At 37.9% G+C, this 20,641-nt stretch overlaps 1 protein-coding gene across 32 annotated transcripts in view; it reads right to left on the bottom strand.

Moving 5' to 3' along the window:
- PCM1 (pericentriolar material 1) overlaps nt 1–13,564 on the bottom strand; it is an 80,890-nt gene extending 67,326 nt beyond the window's left edge. For 8 of the 32 annotated variants that reach the window (XM_035004175.1, XM_035004180.1, XM_035004183.1 and 5 more), the window contains exons 1-4: nt 13,182–13,562; nt 11,524–11,590; nt 8,395–8,558; nt 1,383–1,497 (exon numbers count right to left, since the gene is read on the bottom strand). In XM_035004175.1, coding sequence (XP_034860066.1) covers nt 1,383–1,478 — 96 coding nt within the window. In that variant the 5' untranslated portion in view covers nt 1,479–1,497; nt 8,395–8,558; nt 11,524–11,590; nt 13,182–13,562. Of the gene's footprint in view, nt 1–1,382; nt 1,498–2,310; nt 2,695–8,394; nt 8,559–11,523; nt 11,594–12,052; nt 12,285–13,181 lie in introns of those variants that run through there. The other 24 variants (XM_035004159.1, XM_035004181.1, XM_035004172.1 and 21 more) reach the window with 16 other exon arrangements.
- Between the last annotated feature and the right edge of the window lie 7,077 nt (nt 13,565–20,641).

The following is a 20,641-nucleotide window of genomic DNA, read 5'->3' as shown; positions in this document are numbered from 1 at the left end:
ATTTTTCATGTAAACATATAGCCTTAGAGACAATTACTTACTGTTACTAATGTGTCCCCCCCTCCATTTCATCCAGCCTAAATTTCATAGACAGTCCTTCAGAAAATAGATTACTTTCTTATCATTCTTTAACAAACATAAATGCCAAACTCCAACCCTAGAGTCAGTCTGAATATTTTCAAAAGCATTTTTAAAAATGGTTCCCTACTATTTATAAATTGGAGAGTGAAATAAATTATAGTTACCTTTACTGGTCTCCTTTAAAATCAGTGTGTATAAGACAGATTCAGAATCAACCTGGATTCTAAAGTAATTATTGTTATCTGAAGAAATGCTCACTGTGACCCTAGGCAATTTACTTAACTTCCCATAGTCTCAGTTTCCTAAACTCTAAAATAGTGTCACCTTTAAAACATAATTAAAAATAATATTCATAAAACATCTAGCACAGTGCCTAGCATATAGTAAGAAATAAACATAACTATACTTACTTTGCACAGGCAATAATGTATTACATAATAAGACCTTATATGAAATGACAAAAACGTTTCATGTTTTAATGGGAAAACATTCTTATTTACTGAGTTATACCCACATAACCTAAATCATTCAACAAAAAGGTCTATAAATTCCTACCTTATTCATATTGGAAGAATCATTTAGTTTTACTACAGTAAAACCTTTTGGGATATTCTCCTCATTTATAACACTACTCCCTTCTCTACAAACTGTCCCTTCCACCCCCATCCATGTGTGGGTGTTCTTGCCAACCTGTTGTTCTACTTACCCTACCCCTTCCTGGCCACAGATGATTGGAAAAGAGATGCATATCTAATCCAAATTGGGATAATCATACTTTAGAATTTTAAATTGGAACTAAAAGATAACTAGTCAGGATATAATTGTAGCGATAACTGAAAACTTTAGAATGAAGGGTCAGCCATAGTACACCACATGAACCAGAGAAGAGAGAAAGCTGGTCTGCGAAAAGAAAGTTGTGTTAAGCAAAGGCACTCAGAAGCAAAGAGTCAGGGCAGTGACAAAGCAATTCTTGACAATTTTCTGGTTCCTTTTTCTAGTCCCTTCCTAAAACCCAGCTACAGTGTTTTAATTTGTTTAACTTATTTTCCATAAAACATCTTTATATACTTATAATAAATCTCCTTTTTGGCTTAAACTAATTCATGTTGATATCTGTTACCTGCAAACAAAAATGTCTTCAACTAATATAACAAATAGCCTAGGGTCATTTAATGTCTTGGCTAGCAAGAAAAAAATGTGTTTACAAAGAGTCTCATGAGTTTGATTTGACTAAGTCAGGGGAAAGTTTCATTTTATCATTAGTAGTTAATGGATACACCATCAATAATAAGTTATCATACCATATTGTTGAGTCGGTCATCAACACCGTCATTGCTCCAGTTTGGTAAATCCTGATCATTCACACCTTCTTCAAAAGGACCTCCTCCTGTGGCCATCCTGGCTTTACTTAATTTTCTGCAAAACAAGTGAAAACTAACATTTTTAACACATAAAAACAAACTCTTAATCTTTAAATCATTCCAAGAAGCTTGGTGACATAAAAGAATCTCAAAAAAGTTGATTTTATGAAATAAAAAGAGGTAGTGTCAACCACACATCATAGACAAATTGATTTAGCTGCCATACACATATTATGATTAACATGAGTTAAGCAGCTGGAGTGATGGGAAAGGGAAGGAAAACTTTAAAATATCCACTATGTGTACTGGCCTGCATGCTTTCAGGCTATTTTATTTAATTAGTTGAACACAGTCCTAAAAGGCAGAGCAATGAGGTAGCAAAAAGTTATTAATGGCTAGAACCAAAACTGCTCTTAGGAAAAAAACCTCATGTTCCCAAAGACCTGGGAATTTGTTTTGTGTCAAAGTTCCATGGAGCGCAGAACTGCTCTGCATGGAGAAAAGTTTGGTTTTAACAGGAATGTAGTGGTAAACAAGATAAAGAGAAGGCAGAGAGAGAAGCAGGCCTTGGTCGGTGAATGGGCAATAAAAGCCAAGAATACAGTGGCCTAAAACATTTAAGAAGAGTGATGCCTATTGCTTTACTTTAAATTACACTGCCGCTACCTCACAGTTTTCCTTAAATCTTGACTAGTCTACCAAAGTCGCAAATTCTCCCCACTAAAAAAAAGAACTAAGGATTTTGTGAATATCCAGGAAGGTACTGAATTTCATACCTGGGTCAAAGAGAAGAGAAAAGAAAGAGCAATGGTAGAAGCAGATGTTCAGAAGCAGAGATGATCAGCAGAAAATGAGATTTCTACATAACCTTGTGGAGGACTCTGGCTTTCCACTAGGTGTGGAACTGCGCAAGTTGGAGAAGGACTGAGCGAAAGAGATGGACTGATTAACTTTATCTAGAATTCAAGGGGCAGAGAAAGCCATTAGACAGTAGAGTTATATTGGTTTCTGATTTCACAAATAACACTAACATTCAAAGAAGTTAGATAATTTCTCCAAGGTCATTCAGCTAAAAATGTCAAAACGGAATACATATCCAAGTTATCCCATTCACTAGAGCAAAAAATTAAAAGCATTATCATCCACGACAAAGTAGGAATTATCTCAGATGTGTGAATGCTAGAATATCTATTAGAATAATCTATTAATAAATTCCAAAGAGGTTAAATTTTATCATCTCAAAAAAATGGTGATAAAATTCAACCCTTAATTTGAAAAAAATCTTAAAAAGTACAAATACACTTCCTTACAGTTATACTTACTATTATACTATTTGGTTTTTTTTTCAATGAGCACATATTACTTTAATAATTTTCTAAGGAGTTGAAAGAAGTATATACTTTAAACCAATAGTCAACAATATTAAAATAAGAAATGAAGGACATCCCAAATAAAATAAAGATCAAAACAAGAATGTCACATATCAGTTATTTAGCATTGTTTTTAAAGTTCTACAAAATGGAAAAACATGAAACAGAAATATTAACACTGAGAAGACAAAAGGTGGTATTCTTAAAAATATGCATTAAAAAACATAGAGAACTTCAAAATATCACCAACCACCACACAGAAAATATACTGGAGAAAAATGATGCCACTTAAAATAGTGACAAAAAAAGAAAACATCTAGGAATAATGTAAATTTTGCCCTAAATAAAGAAGCACCAGTAAACTATAAAACAATGTAAGAGAAAATTGTAAGAGAAAATTTGTAAGAGAAAATTTACTAAGTAGAAAAACAAACTACCTTCCCTGATGGGAAGACAAATTTTATAAACATACCATTTTTTTTTCTAAATATAGACTTAATGAATTCCCAGTGGGACTCTTCTTAGAATCTGACAAAACAAGTCAGTACAAAAAATTTAATATCTGAAAAATAAAAGCAGAAGTAGCAATAGAGGTTGGGAGAGTAGAAAACTAGTCCCAAGAGATATTCAATCATATTTAGTATTTATATGATTAAATTAGTATTAGCCCCCCTCCCCCCCCACAAAATCCTGAAATATACCCATTTAGAAAAATGTAATGAAGAAAATTAATCACAGCTAACATCTATTTTAAACACTATATGCCAAGCACCATGCTAAATATTTATAAGCATTCTATCATTTAATCCTCATAAAAATACTATGATGTAGGATGATACAGGATTATTCACTTGATGGGACAATTTGCTAATAATTTTGAAAAAGATTTAGAGATTTAACAGCACTTCTCAACTAGAATCCTTCATCTCAAATACAGAACACAGAAAAATGATGAGTAACAATTTTTTTTCAATTCTCCCAAGGATGGTACATACCCAGTACCATTCCAGACACAGAAGAGAAATTAATTCACAGTAAACAATAGATGCCTTAGAGCTTAATTCTCTCCCAATTGAAAAAGGCTGCCTTATACATAACACCAAGATAGTAAGTAGATTAAAAATAGATCAGGAAGATTAAAAAAATCAAACAACAGACAGACAAGAAAACAGGATTGGCTTTAAAAATCGAGATCTTACAAATATGGAATGCAGAAATAAAAGGGAAAAAGTTTAAAAGATTTTATTCACATAAAAGTAAATCCCAGGGCGCCTGGGTGGCTCAGTTGGTTAAGCGACTGCCTTCGGCTCAGGTCATGATCCCGGAGTCCCTGGATCGAGTCCCGCATCGGGCTCCCTGCTCGGCGGGGAGCCTGCTTCTCCCTCTGACCCTCCCCCCTCTCATGTGCTCTCTGTCTCTCTCAAATAAATAAATAAAAAATCTTTAAAAAAAAAAAAAAAGTAAATCCCAAGTTTATGGAGAAAAAATAATAGTAATAGTAAATGACAAATCAGAGGGAAAATCTGAAAGAAATATGAAGTATGCAGTCAATATCTTTATAAAGAATTTATGGGGAAAAACAAGAAAAATAAAAACACTAAAAAAAAAAACCCAAACCCAAGAAAAGTAAGTAGAAACAGGCAATTTAAAAAGAAGTCAGTAAGCATAAAATGATAAAAATATTAACAATAAAGTTCAGCTGCAAATTAAAACAAGGGACTATTAAATTTGCTGTATTACACATATTTCCTAATCCTGATGACAGCAAAGGGAAACTGGAACTCTCAGTCACTATGGTGAGAGCGTAAACTGGCATAACCTTTCCGGAAAGCATTTTGGCAATACTGTATCAAGAACTAAAATGGAGTTTTGACCCAGTAATTCTATCTCTCCAGAGCTAATATAAGAAAACAAACTTAAATAGGGGGGAGGGGGAAAATATAATGCAGGAAATAGTTTATTATGCTATAATTGTGATAAATTGAAAACAAACTAAATGTTAAACCACAGGCTGGATGCTATTAGGAAACAGTACCCTTCAAAACATATATAATTATGAAGGCTGAACAATATTGCCTGTGTTTATATCATAGAGTATAAAAGAGGAAAAAAAGCAATATGTAAAATTGCATGTAGATTTAAAAAAACTAAGAATATATACTAAAATGCTTGCATGAAAGCAACTGTTGGTTGTGGGGGTAGGAATGTGATACTTTTTCCCATCTTCTCATATATTTTTAGCAATACTTTGCATTGTTTTTTACACTAGAAATATATTTAAGAACTTTACAAAATAATTGATACCCACAGAGAGGCATGTCCAATGAGCTGAGATGACGTTTAGATGAATCATTTTGCACCTGCTATTTCCTAGATGTACCAATATAATTTATAATATTAAGGAACAGGCACTCCAAAAACTACATATGCAGTAGAGGCAGTACCATCTTCAAAAGTACTAGAAGCTAACTGTAAAACATAACTTAAGAGTGGGAAGTTATTAAGGTATTCAAATAGAAATTCTTATATGCCATTTTTTCCTAAAATAGTATATACTATGCTTTCTATTAGTAGAGTAATAAAATTTACTTTAAGATAAATTAAAAATATATTTGGAGAGATACTGTTTTATATTTTATGTTTATATTATGATAAATTCCTCCTAAAATGAAGAACTTCTTCTAAGAACCTATTTATAGGCTATATGACTTTGAACAGTATTAAGGTAAGTTTTTAAAACAATTTAAAAACTATTAAAATTAGTTTGGGAAAAATAGGTCAGATCTTTAAAAAAAGTCTTTTTAAAGACCACTTACTATATAAAGTCTATTGAATTTACAGAATAAACAACTTTGTCTATAGTTACATTGTGATGAGATAAACACCCATATGAGGACAGAATATTTAGTAACTTAATAATGATACCAAATGTGTTTAAAAGGCACACTCCTATACAAGTATTACTACGAAGCTAAAGAAATAATTCAATGTAGATCAATTCTCAAAATAGTAACAGCTGATTTATCTAAGAGGGTAAAAATCTCCCCCCATAAAATGTACAAAATACAGGCAAGTATTTTCCTCTCCTTCATGCCAACCTCTCTAACCACCTCCAAGTCACCTTTAGAAATAGGTGCCTGCTGGGGCGCCTGGGTGGCTCAGTTGGTTAAGCGACTGCCTTCGGCTCAGGTCATGATCCTGGAGTCCCGGGATCGAGTCCCGGGATCGAGTCCCGCATCGGGCTCCCGGCTCGGCAGGGAGTCTGCTTCTCCCTCTGACCCTCCTCCCTCTCATGCTCTCTGTCTCTCATTCTCTCTCTCTCAAATAAATAAATAAAATCTTTAAAAAAAAAAAAAAAGAAATAGGTGCCTGCCTTCCAAATTTTGTTCTGTAGACACATTGCTATTATTCATATAGTTTTTATTATTATTTTAAACTATTATATGGAAAGACTTCTAATAATAAAATACTAGGTATGTGACAAGAAGACCAATTCAAGTAGGCTTCCAATGGCAGAATCAATAGGATTTGGTGACTACTATGATATGGCAGTGAGAAAGCTGTTCAAGGATGAGTCCTAGGTTTTGAGCTTGAACAATGGGGTGTAGGGTGATACATTCACAGTGACTGGAAAAGAAACAGATTTTTGTTGAGAGAATATGACTAATTCAGTTTTAGCAATGCTGGGTTTGAGGTGAAATCTAGGCTGGAGATTTGTAAGTCATCTGCTCAGAAAAGTACTTGAAGTGGCACAGAAGGCATTGGGAGAAGAGGAAGAGAGTAAGACTGAGCCTGGAGGAACATTTAAGAGACAGGAAAAGAACACTGAAGAAGGTAAAAAAAGACAGGAGGGAAACCAGGAGTATGTGCTAGAAAAAGCGAAGGTGTATAAAGAAGGAAGATATCAGTAAGAATGCCAGATGTTACTCTGTCACATAAAAAAAAAGTACTAAGAAAGTGTCCACTTGGGTATAGCAACAAAGAGGTTACTGATGACCTTGGTACGAGCAATTACAGCAGGCTGGGGAGGGTCAATCCCATAACTGTAATGAGTTTATTGATAGGAAGAAGCAAAAATAAAAGAAGTCATTAGGTAATTTTTTCAAGGAATTAGTCTATGAAGGGAAGCAGACAGAGATGGGCATGAGGAAAGTTTTGTTAAAAGCATGTTTAAAATTTGTTGGCCAAGAGCTAGTAAAGGAAGATCTTGAAGATGCAGAAAAGAAAGGAGATAGTGTGTGGTCTCTGAAAAAGCAGAAGCAACTGGGACCCTGGGTGTTAAGAAAAATGATGGACTTGGGGCGCCTGGGTGGCTCAGTCATTAAGCGTCTGCCTTTGGCTCAGGTCATGATCCCAGGGTCCTGGGATAGAGCCCTGCATCGGGCTCCCTGCTCAGCGGGAAAGCCTGCTTCTCCCTCCCCCACTCCCCCTGCTTGCGTTCCCTCTCTCGCGCTGTGTCTCTCTCTGTCAAATAAATAAATAAAATCTTTAAAAAAAAAAAAAAAAAAATGATGGGCTTTAGACAGAGGAACACCTCTCTCTTTGAACAAAGGGAAAGGAGGGAAGGATGGAAGCGGATGGAGGCTAGTTAGATCTGTTGGTAGGAAGCTGAGGGAGTCTGTAAGTGATGTGAAGTAGAAAGGATTGATCCTTAAATGTGAGGGTGAGACAGCAGTGTCTGAGAGATGTGAGAAAAGTAAAGGAGAATGACTGTGGGCAGCACTAAGGACTCAGGTGAGAGCAGAGAACATTCACAGATATCACTAATCTGCAATGTGAATTTTTTTCCCAGCAGTGCTCATCAGCCCTGGTAGAATACTCCACTGAATCCATCCAAGGTGGGGGATTTTGCCAGGCAGGTTTAATAGAAAAACAATAAAATGGAAAAGCTGAAGCCACTGGAAAACAAACAGCACAAGTCATAGATGATGGTATGGGAAGAACAGGGATAGAAGTAAAATTCTTCTACTTTAACCAAGCACTTCTACCCATGCTATGACCTACTAAACTAAGTTGAAACTAATTAGAAGTTTCATTTAGCTATTTTTGACAGCCTTATCTGGCTCCCTTATCTCGCAAAGATACAAAATGCAAAAGTACTATGGCAATTTATAAACTTTCTGTGACTGATCTTTTTGAAGAAAATCCTGTCATAGGATCCTTACCATAGAAAAGTATTTATATATATATATAAATATATACATATAGTTATATACATATACTTTCCTATTACCACAGAAATACCTATGATTGACCCAAGGTTAATTTTCGAAATAAGAATATAAAGAAAAAACTAGTCAAGTTAAGAAAAAAACACTATTTTTCTAGAATCTTTAAAGTCAGATATTATCTCTGAAACGGCATTAAATTACTCCTAACCACCTCTGGAAATACCATCTTGACAACTGTAAATGAAGGTTTTAGAAATTACTCATCATAATAAAATTATGAAGGAAGTACAGTTTTTTTCTAAATATTTACTTAGAGTCACAAAATAACCAAAGGTGGTCCTTTATATATCTGTACAAGTTTTCTAAAGGTTGCTTTATTTAGGGTATTTCTTTTACTAACTATAAAAATACCTGGTACACTGTTTTGAAAGTCTTCATACAGTGTCCAAATGTACTAAACACTTTTAATGGAAACTGAGAAGAAAATGCATAAGTATTTGGTTTAATGTGTTGTTTAGCCAGTTTCATTTGAGGAACTTCTCAATTTCTTCTCTGTGCTTAAGATGGTCAAGTACCTTAAAAAAAAAAAAAAAAAAAACACATAGGATCTTTTCCATAGCACTTTCAATTTGAGACTTTCTAAAAATTTCAATTAATTTTTTAGAACGTAAGATATCTCTGTAAATACCCTCTTCTAATTAAAAAAACAAAAACTGTTAAGACATTGGGGGGGATAAAAAGACGGCAACAAAACACAACACTATCTGAATCAACAAAAATCTTATTAGACCTCACTATGTACCAACTATTGCATTAGGTCTATCTTATGATATAGTTATTCTGTGTAGAGCATTTCATATCAACAAAATATACCCTTGCTCAGAGAAATGAGAACACGGAGGTCAATTAAATTCTGCTTGCTAAGACCTCTCCCTCCCTATAATTTATATTCAAAACCTACCGCGTCCTTGTCATGGGTTACATATAACACCCAAATAAATCTACAGGCCTGCTACCACCATCAACTTGGAATCTGTCTTCGCTACCAGTCCCATACTCACTGTTATCAGGTCTTCCTATCATCCCCTTCCACTGGACCATTACAAACAAACTTCCTATACATCCTCCATCTGTTCCCCAATATTCCTCCTACTTCTTCCGGTTCAATAAAATCCCAAATCCCTCTAAAAGCACTATTTCCTTAGCAATCCTTTCCAAAAGGGGTACTACTCTTCCCCGTCCCCCCCAGATTCATGAGGCAAAGGATCACATTTATAGACCATTCTTATTTAACTAATGCTTATTAACCTTCCTCTTCTGAACAAATTAGTCATCAAAAATATCACTCTCCCTACCATGGGCACCACTTCCTATTGTCCTCCCCAAGACAGTCTTGCACTTTTCTTGGTGATAACTGTCTCACGGTTTCACCCTCCACATCATTCCCTACTTTCCTGATTTTTCTAAGACGTGAATTGAGATCCAACATCCCTCTCATCTTCTCTATTCCAATACTGTTTCACTCTGGACTGGTAATTTGTTCAAGATCCTGAAGTTCTGAAATCCCTTCTTCTGATCTTAAGTCCCTGCTTCCTACTTCTCTCACTTCGTCATTCCTGCTGAACCTGCTCTTGACCCTACTGCAAACTTCCAGTCCCTTGGTCATTCTTCTTTCCAGGAATCCATTAATCCCTTGCTTCCTTACTCAACCCCAAACACAAACCCAAGTAAGTCATTCCAAAAATGCCTTGCAAGCATCCTTGACTTCCTCACCTACTTGCCCATTCTACCAATTCAATTCTGGATAAACCCCACTACCTGCTCTCTTTGCATCTACTCACAAATTGTCAGAGCAGAGAAATAATTACAAAATATCATTAGCTATGTTCACTATTAAGGTATATTATACTGTACACACATAAATACACACTTTCAAAACATAGGTTTGCTCCATGAGATAAGGCACCTTGTCTGTTTTGCTCACCTCCATATCTCCAGTACTTTACAGTCATTAAGTCACCCACTGTAGGCACTCAATTAAATCTGTAAGATGAATGTATTGCTAGGCACTCTGCTGGCTTCTAAATGAATTCCTTATTGCGATTATTCCAAACGCTTTCTATTTTTCCCAAGTGTCAAATACACTTGTCTCCTTTACAAATGGCCAAATCCTCTAATGAGAAAATCAAAGTCTTCTAAGGTGAGTTAACATAATTGCCCTATATTTTTATTCCATCTCATCCATCCTTCCTAACGTGTTAAAAAGAAAATTATTTTATAACTGGTTTTATAATTCTTTTTATTTTACTAAATGCCAGCTATATCACTCTAGTGTTAAGAACTCTACTACACACTCACATTTGACATTCCCCGATTCGATTTTTCTTGTCCTATTTGTCTTCCAATTTAAAAAAATACTGAAAAGTATAATAAAGATATAAATCAACTGCCAATCTGTATTTTCTCATGACAGATGGCTTAGTTCATAAAGGAACTAAGGACCTATCTGCTTTCCTGGAAAGCGAGGATATATTAGACTATATTCTGAAAATAGGTTGTCTTAAAATTTTAACAGTGGAATTAAATTCAGACTCTGACACTCTTCCTGCAAAAGCAATTATTTCTAAACACTTTTTAACAAAAATTTCTTCTGATCCAAATCCTTTAGTCATTTAATTTCTAAATTGTCCCTTAGCAAATAATTATTTAACTTTTCCCCAATAAACTTTCCTTGACTTTTTTTGCTGGTCAGAGAGCAACTGTACATAACCAGCATTTGACAATGCACTGTGCATAAAAACTAATGTTTAACTTCAGACACCTAAAAGAAAAAAAGCACAACTTCAGTCAACAGTATATGTAACAAGCTCAAAAAGTAGAGAAATTTGTGAATAAAAATTTTGCAAAATCAATTAATAGAAAAGTTGTAGGAAATGACTTAAAATTAAATAGATTTGGAAAGAGAGGCATATCCAGTAGCTGTTACAGGACAAATTCAAACTCAAATGGGCTGAAGAAATTGTGACAAAAAAAAAACATTTCAAAGGCATTGTTTAAATTATTCTAGTATTTAATAATTAGGAATGACATGGCTCTTTTCTAGCAAAAGTATGAATGCAGACCAAAGTGACATGCCAAAAAGCAAGGCACACAGGGCAGCAAACCCAGAAGGTCTGTTTACTAAACAGAGTGGGCCCTCAACCATGCACTGCTATGCTGATAGCAGTCTCTATAATGTTATAAAGTCTTCCAACTATGATACAAAGAACAATAACGTAGGGGCACCTGGGTGGCTCAGTCTGTTAAGCGTCTGCCTTGGGCTCAGGTCATGATCCCAGGGTCCTAGGATGGAGCCCCACATTGGGCTCCTTGCTCAGTGGGGAACCTGCTTCTCCCTCTCCCTCTGCCTGCCGCTCCCCCTTCTTGTACTCTCTCTGTCAAATAAATAAATAAAATATTTAAAAAATAAAAATAAAAACCAAAAGCCAGAAAACAAAACCCCCAGAAAGAACAATAACATATATAACGATGACAAATTACCTGTTTAAAAACTAATTTTACAGCTCAGAAACGGCTCCTTCCCTGCTTCACACTTCAAAGCTGTTGCCTGCTTGTAATTAAAAAAAAAAAAAAAATCACTTTAGTGAATTCTTTACTTACACTATGAAGTATAAATAACAAATACTATATATATAACCTAAAATGTTTAGAAAAATGAACAAAAAAGGAAACATCCAACTTATCAATATTTTAGACTGGTTACTTCAATCCTTTTGGAAAACAATGTGATATAATTAAATGTTTAAATCCTCCAAACTTGTAAGATTCTACCAAACCACAACGTGATCGATCAGTTAATATAGCTACTTTGGTAGGTAATAAAAATCGTTAACCCTAATTACCACGTAAAGATCCATGCCAAAGTTTACTCCTCATATTGTCATTAACTTTCTGCCACTCAAACTATCCAAGAACTTTGTATATTCAATGATTAAAAAACAGATTTACTTGAAAGCTAGCTACTTAAAAAATTATAATAACCTCGTCACTATCTACACACAGGGTTTACCTTCAGTTCAAAAACTCAGTATTGCAATGGTTTCCAGGACTCTCACCAATAAGGTAAGAGGCAAAGAAAAGAGCAGGTGCACCCGAAGCTCTGCAACACCCACTCCAGTAACCAGAGAAGACCAGAAGGCGGAGTCTGGAAAGCAGTTATGGGGCGGCGGTGATAGCGGCGCCCAGAAAGCCCGCTTCTTCCAGCGCCAAAATACGTTACTCGTAGGGCACAAGACGCAAACCTCAAACCGGTCAAAAAAGAAGATAAAAAGAAAAGAAAAAAAATCGAACAAGGTGAGCTCCTCAGGAGTGGGCCGCAGGATGAAAAGTTTGGATGACCCGCCTCCCCAGCAGGGCCTACTATCCAATCCCCAAACACCAGTTTCTGCAAAGCAAGCAGCGTTTCCCGAATCCCACTTGGCATTTAGTTTTCCCCGACCTAGGCCCTTTCTCACAGGACCTGCAGTAGGACATGGAGAAGGGGAGCAACGGGAGGGGGGAGGGAAGAGCTGTTAAATTATCATTCCTCTCGCAAGTACAAGCCACCTCTTCGCCAGTCGGGAACGCCTCAGCCCCCCGCCCCCCGCCTTTCTGCTCTAAGAATACCCGAGACCGCAAAATCCGCCGCTCGCAGCCCAACGCAGAAGTCCTGTCGCTCCTCACCTGGCCTTCTCCACCCAAAATTCTGGACATCGAGAGCCCCACAGAATGGAATGGGGGGGGGAGCGGGCGCAGCCACGGACACTAAGGCCACTAAGGCCCCTTGCTACGGAGAACTACAGCCCCCGCTCCGCTTCCTCCACTCGCAACGCACATTCCCCTGGAGCCCCCGAGACGCAGGGCGGCCTCCCGCTCCGGGCCAGAAAATGAGAGGGGCGGGGAGGCAACAGGAGGGTTCTGCAGTCGCTAACGCGTCCCTGGACGCTCACCCGGGGACCGCGTCGCTCGGCCCGAGGTAAGGGGCGGGCTGTCTGCCTAGGGGACCTGAAGCGGGCAGCAAGAAGACCCAGAAGCCCACGGAGAAAGAAGCGTGGGCCCGAGGCCAGGCCCGACAGGGTCAAGCGTCCCAGAGCCGTTGCTCTCCCGCCCCTGCGCCGCGCTGCCCTCGGTTGCCAAGGGCTGGGGACGCGCAGCATTACCTGTAAACGAAGCAGCCGCTCCTGCCAACGGTGGAGTAGCGGCCAGGCCCTACGACCCGCCACCGGCAGCGGTCCTCCCTGAGAGACCGCAGCAGCGAGCGCCCCCAAGTTCCCTGGCTGCCTAGGGCCCAATGGCCGCCTTCTCTACCTTAGCGCCAACCGCCGCAGCCACCGCCATCTTAGGATCTCATTGTGGTGGGAGAAGAGGGGCGGGGGGACTGCAGAGGGGGCAACGCGCCGAGAGACTGCGCCGTCTCCTCGGCAACGGCCGCGCGGGGGCGAGAACTCGCCGGGGCGGGAGCCGCAGTGCGATCAACGCTCTAGGCTGGAGTCATGTGACCGCCGGAGTCTGTGGTGTCCCCTCGGGCCCTTCAGCCTGGCGCCGCTTACACGAACGCCCAACCAGAGACTACATATCCCAGAATGCCAATTCGACCCTGGTTTATAAGCGTCCGCGCGTCGGCCACGAGAGGGTTAACTACAAATCCCGGCAGGCTGTGAACGTCGCGGCGCTGCTCTGCGAGCTGGTGGCTCCGGAAGTAAGATTGAGCCTCCTGCTTAGCTGGAAAAACTGAGGAGACTCTCGTTCGGGTTTACTGTGTGGCTGTCAGCTCCAGATCCTGCCGGAGGGAGGGGAGAAAGACCTAAGTCGCTCCTCTGGTTCTTGCCCACCCACATCCGGGTTACGAAGAGATGGAAGCAGAGGGGCCTTTACGGTCTAGTCCTGGTTTTACACGGTGGAGATTAATCACGGGAAGTTAATGGGCTAAACCAGTTAACCATATAGGTAGTCAGTGGGAGAATCCTAAATGTTAATAATGAACACCACCTTGGATTAATGTCCTACTTTTTGCTTGGAAGAACCAGATGATTTTAATCAAAATCTAGTATAGGGAAATTTTCTCTTAAAACTAGTCTCTGAGGGCGCCGGGGTGGCTCAGTCGTTAAGCGTCTGCCTTCGGCTCAGGTCACGATCCCAGGGTCCTGGGATCGAGCCCCGCATCGGGCTCCCTGCCCCGCGGGAAGCCTGCTTCTCCCTCCCCCACTCCCCCTGCTTGTGTTCCTGCTCTCGCTCTCTCTCTGTCAAATAAATAAACAAAATCTTAAAAAAAAAAAAAAAACTAGTCTCTGAATTCTCTTTTGATTTATGCTCCCATCTCCGCGGTGGCTCTATCAGGGATGGTAAATTGACAGGTTCTCTCTTGGTTAAAAAAAAAAAAAAAAAATCAACTGAGTGAATCCTGAGATCTAATTGGCTTTTTTCGACGATTCATGAATTGAGCAGCATTCCATCCAGCAAAGAGAAAGGAGATCCTTAGAGCTGTAGAAAGAATGTTTTTAAAAGCAGGAAGGGGTGGGAAAAGGAAATTATTCGCAAAGAATGCATTGTTTCTGGTAAGGTTGTCTCCCTAAGTGGAAAGGAAAGCCCTGCCAGATGGATTACTGACCTACTGATGACCAAGTCATTCCAGGGTGACTAGTTAAAGGTTATATTACCGGGGTGTTGAAACTGCAGTTAGGTTAGGTATTAAACCTTAGTTGGCTAGTGTGGGGTTTAGCACACACGACTCCATTTGGGACCTATTTCCTTTTTAACATTCCTAACACACTGGGGAAAAAAAAGTGATCATGACTTTTAAGGCCTTTAGTGTGACTCCCTGAAAAGTTAAAACACCTTCAATTTTACTTGAGTGCAAGAGTATTCTATTTTTGGAAAGTTTGTAAGGTGAGTTTGTTTTAAGCAAAATAAGAGTAGAATGAATAATGGACATTTAGGTTCCAAAGCAAATTGTTCTCAATCACCAACAGATATTATTCAAAAAAGCAAGTAAAAGAATCCTAACTCAATACATAATTCAGGTAAATAAAACTCTTCCTGAGACTGTATTCAGATTCAGTCTCATTGCGATGATCTTTGACACTATCATATATTTTTTAGTGCATTCTGTGTGTCTAACGTTGGTAATTACTTAGGTAACAAAAACATAGTCCCTGCCCTTGAAGGGCTAATATTTTAGTGAAGGACTGAGAAATAGAATGTGATGTAAATAAGTTCTGTTTTGTAAGAATACAAAGTGCTGTGGGAATCCACAGCACAGAGTGCTCTAGGCTCCCTTCTAATTCTACCACTCGATAGCTCTACAATCTTGGGCAAGTTTCTTAACCTTTCTGAGTCTCAGTTGCCCCATCTATAAAATGAGGGGAGGGAATAATATTGCCTACCTTGCAGGGATTTTCTTTCAAGTAGTATTTATTTTGTAGAAGGCAGAAGTTAAGCATTTTATTTGTTGTGATTTTCTTAATTCTCCCAACTATCCTGAAGAGATTGATCCCGCATTTGTTCCATTTTAGAAACGAAAGGTTAAATAAATCAAAATTCTGACAGCTCCAAGTGGTAGAGCCCAGGTGAAACTGAGGTCTACTGAACTCGTTGGAGGGATTTTTGATTAAATAAGAGAATGAGTGGAAAAAATTACTAGCATATGGGAAGGCCCCAAAATATTAGCTATCTTTATTATCATCACCATAATCATCATTTTGTTTATATATATATATTATTTTTAAATATGTAGAGGCTATTGTCATTAAAACAACTCAAATGATTCAAAATCATTACTTAATATGGTCATTATGCTTTTTAAATTTATGGTCTCTAAAAAATGTCAATACTATTATATCTGTTTAGTGGGGGGAGGAGCCTGAGGAATGTTTATATTAAAAAGAGATCCTCAAACTCAAATATGAGCATTACTGATCTTAGCAGAGAACAAGGGAAAGAAAAAACCTGAAAAACTCTAAAATTATTTCAGATCTCCCAAACCTTAACATCTAACTCAGAAAATAAACCTTAAGCAAATGAATCCATTTAGTATCAGTAGTGTATGAATATGGCAAATAAATGATACCAACAGTAAGTGCTTTAGGAATTCAGAGAAAGAATATTGATATATTGCCTCAAAAATAATGATGGCACAGTTTCTGTGCAGAACAAAATTAGGGGCAACAGTATAGTGGAAATGTAGATGGGGAATGAGTGGTCTCTCAGAGATACATGTTGAAACTCTCCGTTTCCCATATTTAAGAACTTAATACATGTATTAAACAAGGGAGAGGAGGCCCAAATGGAAAGAAGCACACTTAAAACACATAGTACATCCAGAATTAGTGACAGATAATGCAAAAACCAGATGGAGTGAAGTAGAGGATTCATGTGGGATGGGGAACGGGGAGGCAAGAGAAGAAAGCAGGACTGATGAACACGTTTCTATGTGTTTTGTACAAACTGTAGAAAATCTTAAATGTTGATCCTGAAGAGATTGAGCTTTGTTCTGTGGATAGTGTAAAATCACACTGAGTCTTTAGAAGAAGCAATGATATAATGAAGTAGTTATTTTAAGACTTTAATCTAGTAGCAATGTTTAGAACAAGCTAGGGAGAGCGGGAGATGAGAACAGGTGGTAACTGGCATGAAGTAATTAAGGCCTGGCCTAAGGTAGTAGCAGAATGAATCGAGTCAAGGAGTTGGATTCTGATTGGTTGTCACACTGCATAAAATAGCATTTTTATATTTAAGATGACACTGACCAGGGGGGTGCTTACAGTAGAATATTTTGTGCTATATTATTTATTTCTTTAATGTGTTCTGTGTTCTTTCTGCACAGGACTTAAATAGAGTGAGAGCAGAAACCCCGCCTTTTGTAGTTCTTTATTATCACAAATGCCTCGCAGAGTTCATTTACTGTATTTTGATTCTCATGAATTTGGTCTTTGAATAAACAGTTTTTCGCAGTACCTAGTTTTAACCTGAAGGTGGTGATAGAACTTAAAGGAAAAATCTTTAGTGACCACTATACTATTATAACTGAATTTTATGATTGTTTTTATATATGATTTTTATGCACCCAAGAGAAAATTTGACATTTGTGTAAATTATAAAACACAGTAATAAAAGAAACACTCAATAACCCACCACCTAAGCTAAAACATAGAATATAATCAATCTACTTAAGGATACCTCATGCTTTTCTCCAAGCTCATTCCCTTTTGCAAACATAAATACTATCCTGTATGATCTTGGTGCTATCATTCTTTCATTTTTCTCATATAACTATATGTGTATATATCCCAAAATAATGTATTGCTTGGTTTCATTTCTTTTCAAGCTTGCTTTTTCATTCAGCATTGTTTCTGAGATTCATCCGTGTTGATGGGTGGAAACACAAAATCTTAAGGGCAGAATGTAAAATTAATTTTGGAACATTTCTAGAGTTGAATATAAATGACATTATCTTTATTCTTCATATTAGCTTTGTGAGTAATTTGATGGAGGAAGAAACTGATTATATAAACAAGGGATCAGTTGAAGAACTCTGACCTAGTTCTTATATTTTTTTGGTTAAATTTAAACACTTCTCTCCCTTCTTCATCTAGCCCAGAGTTTCTCAATCGTGGCATGACTGACATCTTGGGCTGGATGATTCTTTGTTGTAGGGGGCTGTCCTGTGTGTTACAACGTATTTATCTGCATGCCTGACCTCCTTCCATTAGATGCCAGTAACACCCTGCCTCCCGAGTTACGACAACCTAAAGTGTCTTCTGACATTGCCAAATACCACCCACGCAAGGAGGGTAGGGTAGGGGGTGAGGGCAAAATCACTCCTGAGAAACACTGATCTAATCTTTGCATTGAGAAAATCATGTTACTGTGGATTTTTCTTATGTGCCTCTTTTGCTCAAAAACCTAAACTTTTGAATAATCAAATCAATTACTATATGTAATTGTAACAACTAATTATATCAAATCTACATACATAAGTAATGTTTCAAGGCTCTTCTTACCTTCCTCCATTTTCCCCATATCTAATTACCTTGACATCTCTCATTACTGCCTAGTTCAGAATTTTTATGACTAGATTCCAAATACCTAATTGCTGCTCTCTAGACGTACAATGTTAATGTTTATACCACTCTGAACTGGCCTTTCCTCCATAACCAGTTTGTGTCCTTTTCTTTCAAAAATCACTCATTCAATAAATGTACCCTTGTGGTTCTGACAATTCTAACCGTATTTGCATTTCATCAGTCTTAACATGGCTCAGCTCCTATAATTGCGATACACTATTTCTTATATATGCTTCTGTATATATTCTTGGGGGTCTATATATTTTTACCCCACTTTCTCTATTCATCATAAGCCAGATCAGAGCCACCATAGTGTAATCCTGTGTGGAATGCTTGCTTCCCAGGACAGCAAATTAGAGGGGCTTAAATAAAGGGATATAATAAAAAACTACAAAGAAAATCATCTATATCTTACTTCCTAGCCTCCTATCACCCCTACATTATATGATATTGAAAGTATTAAATATACACAGATTAGGTTAATTAAGTAGACACATCAGACAATTAGGGGGAGGGTTCCCAAAATATGAAAGTATAGGCTGATACAGATTTTGTTTTCTAATTCATATGAAAAATATTAGAAAATTATGAAAATTAGGGACATCTGGGTGGCTCAGTCGGTTAAGCGTCTGACTCTTGGTTTCAGCTCAGGTCATGATCTCAGGGTCCTGGGATCGAGCCCCATGTTGGGCTCCACACTAAGTGGGGAATCTGCTTGAGATTCTCTCTCTCTCCCTATCCCTGTGTCCTATCCCCGCCCTGCTCTCTGTCCCTCTCTCAAATAAATAAATAAATCTTTAAAATATGAAAAGTATGAAAATTAGTCCTCAGCTTTTACTTTAAAAACCCTGTTATTGAAAATAAAATTATGTGAAATGAAAACTCAACAATTGCCATAGTTATAAGGGAGTAAAGTCTGGAATGATTTTATAAAAGATGAACTGTGAGTCAGAAAAGTATCTTTTCTCACATAAATAAGGAGATCTGCAGGTGACAACTAGATTTGGTATATGCTTGCAAATAAGCATGGGCTAGTGAAGAAGTAGCCAATGTGATTGGGGTACAGTGATCTATATTAAATCCATTGTATTATATAGGGAAGCAACAGCTGTATATGTTATAATTTTTGCTCTTTTAGCATATAAAAAGGCTCCCCACACTGTATTTTTCCTTCTATAAGAAAGAGTCTAAGGTAAGGGAAAAAAATGGCAAAAACATGTGTGAATTCAGACTAACCAGGAAAGAGGTTAGAATGCCTTTCTTTACCACCAGAACACTAAATAATTTCCAGGGTTAAAAACTGGAGGATGTTGGGTGGCAGGATGGACAATCCAATCTAGAAAAGGAAAAATGTAAATCCCTGACAACAGGTCCAACAGAATGGTATAGGGCAGGGATTGACAAACATTTTCTATAAAAGGCCAGATATTAAATATTTTAAGTTTTGTGGGCCACACAGTCTCTGTCCCAACCACTTAGTTGTGTGATTGTCGAGTGAAAGCAGCCAGGTGATATGTAATGGATGAGCATGGCTATGTTGCAATAAAACGTTATTTTTGAATACTGAAATTTAAATTGTATATGATTTTCCCATGGCACAAAATATTAATCATCTTCTGGGTTTTTCCAACTATTTAAAAATATTAAAACAGGCAGTGGGCCCAATTTAACCCATGGGCCAGAGTTTGCTGACACCTGATGTAGAGTACTCAACATGGAAAGTTTTTAGATAATTAATGAAAGATCAAAGGAGTAATTAGCAATGAAAGCAAATGCAGTTTCATTACTTTGCAGGAGGGTTATTTTACAAAGAATAGTTTGAACTAATAAGAAAGGGAGTATATAAAGCAAATGTAACTGAACAACATTTGCAGGTATTTTCTTATATACTCTGTTTCACCATCCCATTCCCCCCTTCCCCGTCCTGGCTAATTGCAGCTGTGTGTTGCCTCCACGATGGATTGTCACAGCCACTAATACCAGGAACAAAGGATACAACTTGCAGACATAAGAGAAAAGATGAAAGGCAGTCAGAACAGTTCTCACCCCTCATAATTTGCCTGTGTGGAAAGAGGAAGAACTGATGGGAAAATCAAAGAATTTTATGTTTTTCCCTGCATCTCTGAAAGGGAAGAGGAGGAAGGTGCAATCTGTGGGGATCGATGATCGAGGAGAGCCTAGAAGGCTCCATGGCTGCAGCAGGGATAGGTGGTTTACAGTAACACTCTGCAGACTCACCCACCACAAGCCCAGGAAGTCACATGGCGCCCTGCAAGGAGAGAAACTCTAACCATCTGACATAATGGACCAAGAGTGAGATTAGGTCTCTCCAAGCCTATCAAATATAGTCTTGAAATCCAACCAGAAAAACAAGAGTTACATTCATCTTCCACATGTAAGTTTGTGATATAAGAAACATACCCACTTTACTTACATAGTTCAAATGTCAGCTACCTGAGTGTTCCCAAGTCCTCAAAGCTGTTGGAGTAACCATATCTCCGTCACATATGGAGCAGGAAACTTAATTTCATATGCCAACATCTAGAATGCTTCAAGCT

Source organism: Mirounga leonina, unplaced genomic scaffold (assembly GCF_011800145.1).
Source record: "Mirounga leonina isolate KUSES-001 unplaced genomic scaffold, KU_Mleo_1.0 Mir_128, whole genome shotgun sequence".
Classification (NCBI taxonomy): Eukaryota; Metazoa; Chordata; class Mammalia; order Carnivora; family Phocidae; genus Mirounga; species Mirounga leonina.
Note: the sequence above shows the minus strand (reverse complement) of the source record. Positions and strands in the feature narration are given on the sequence as shown.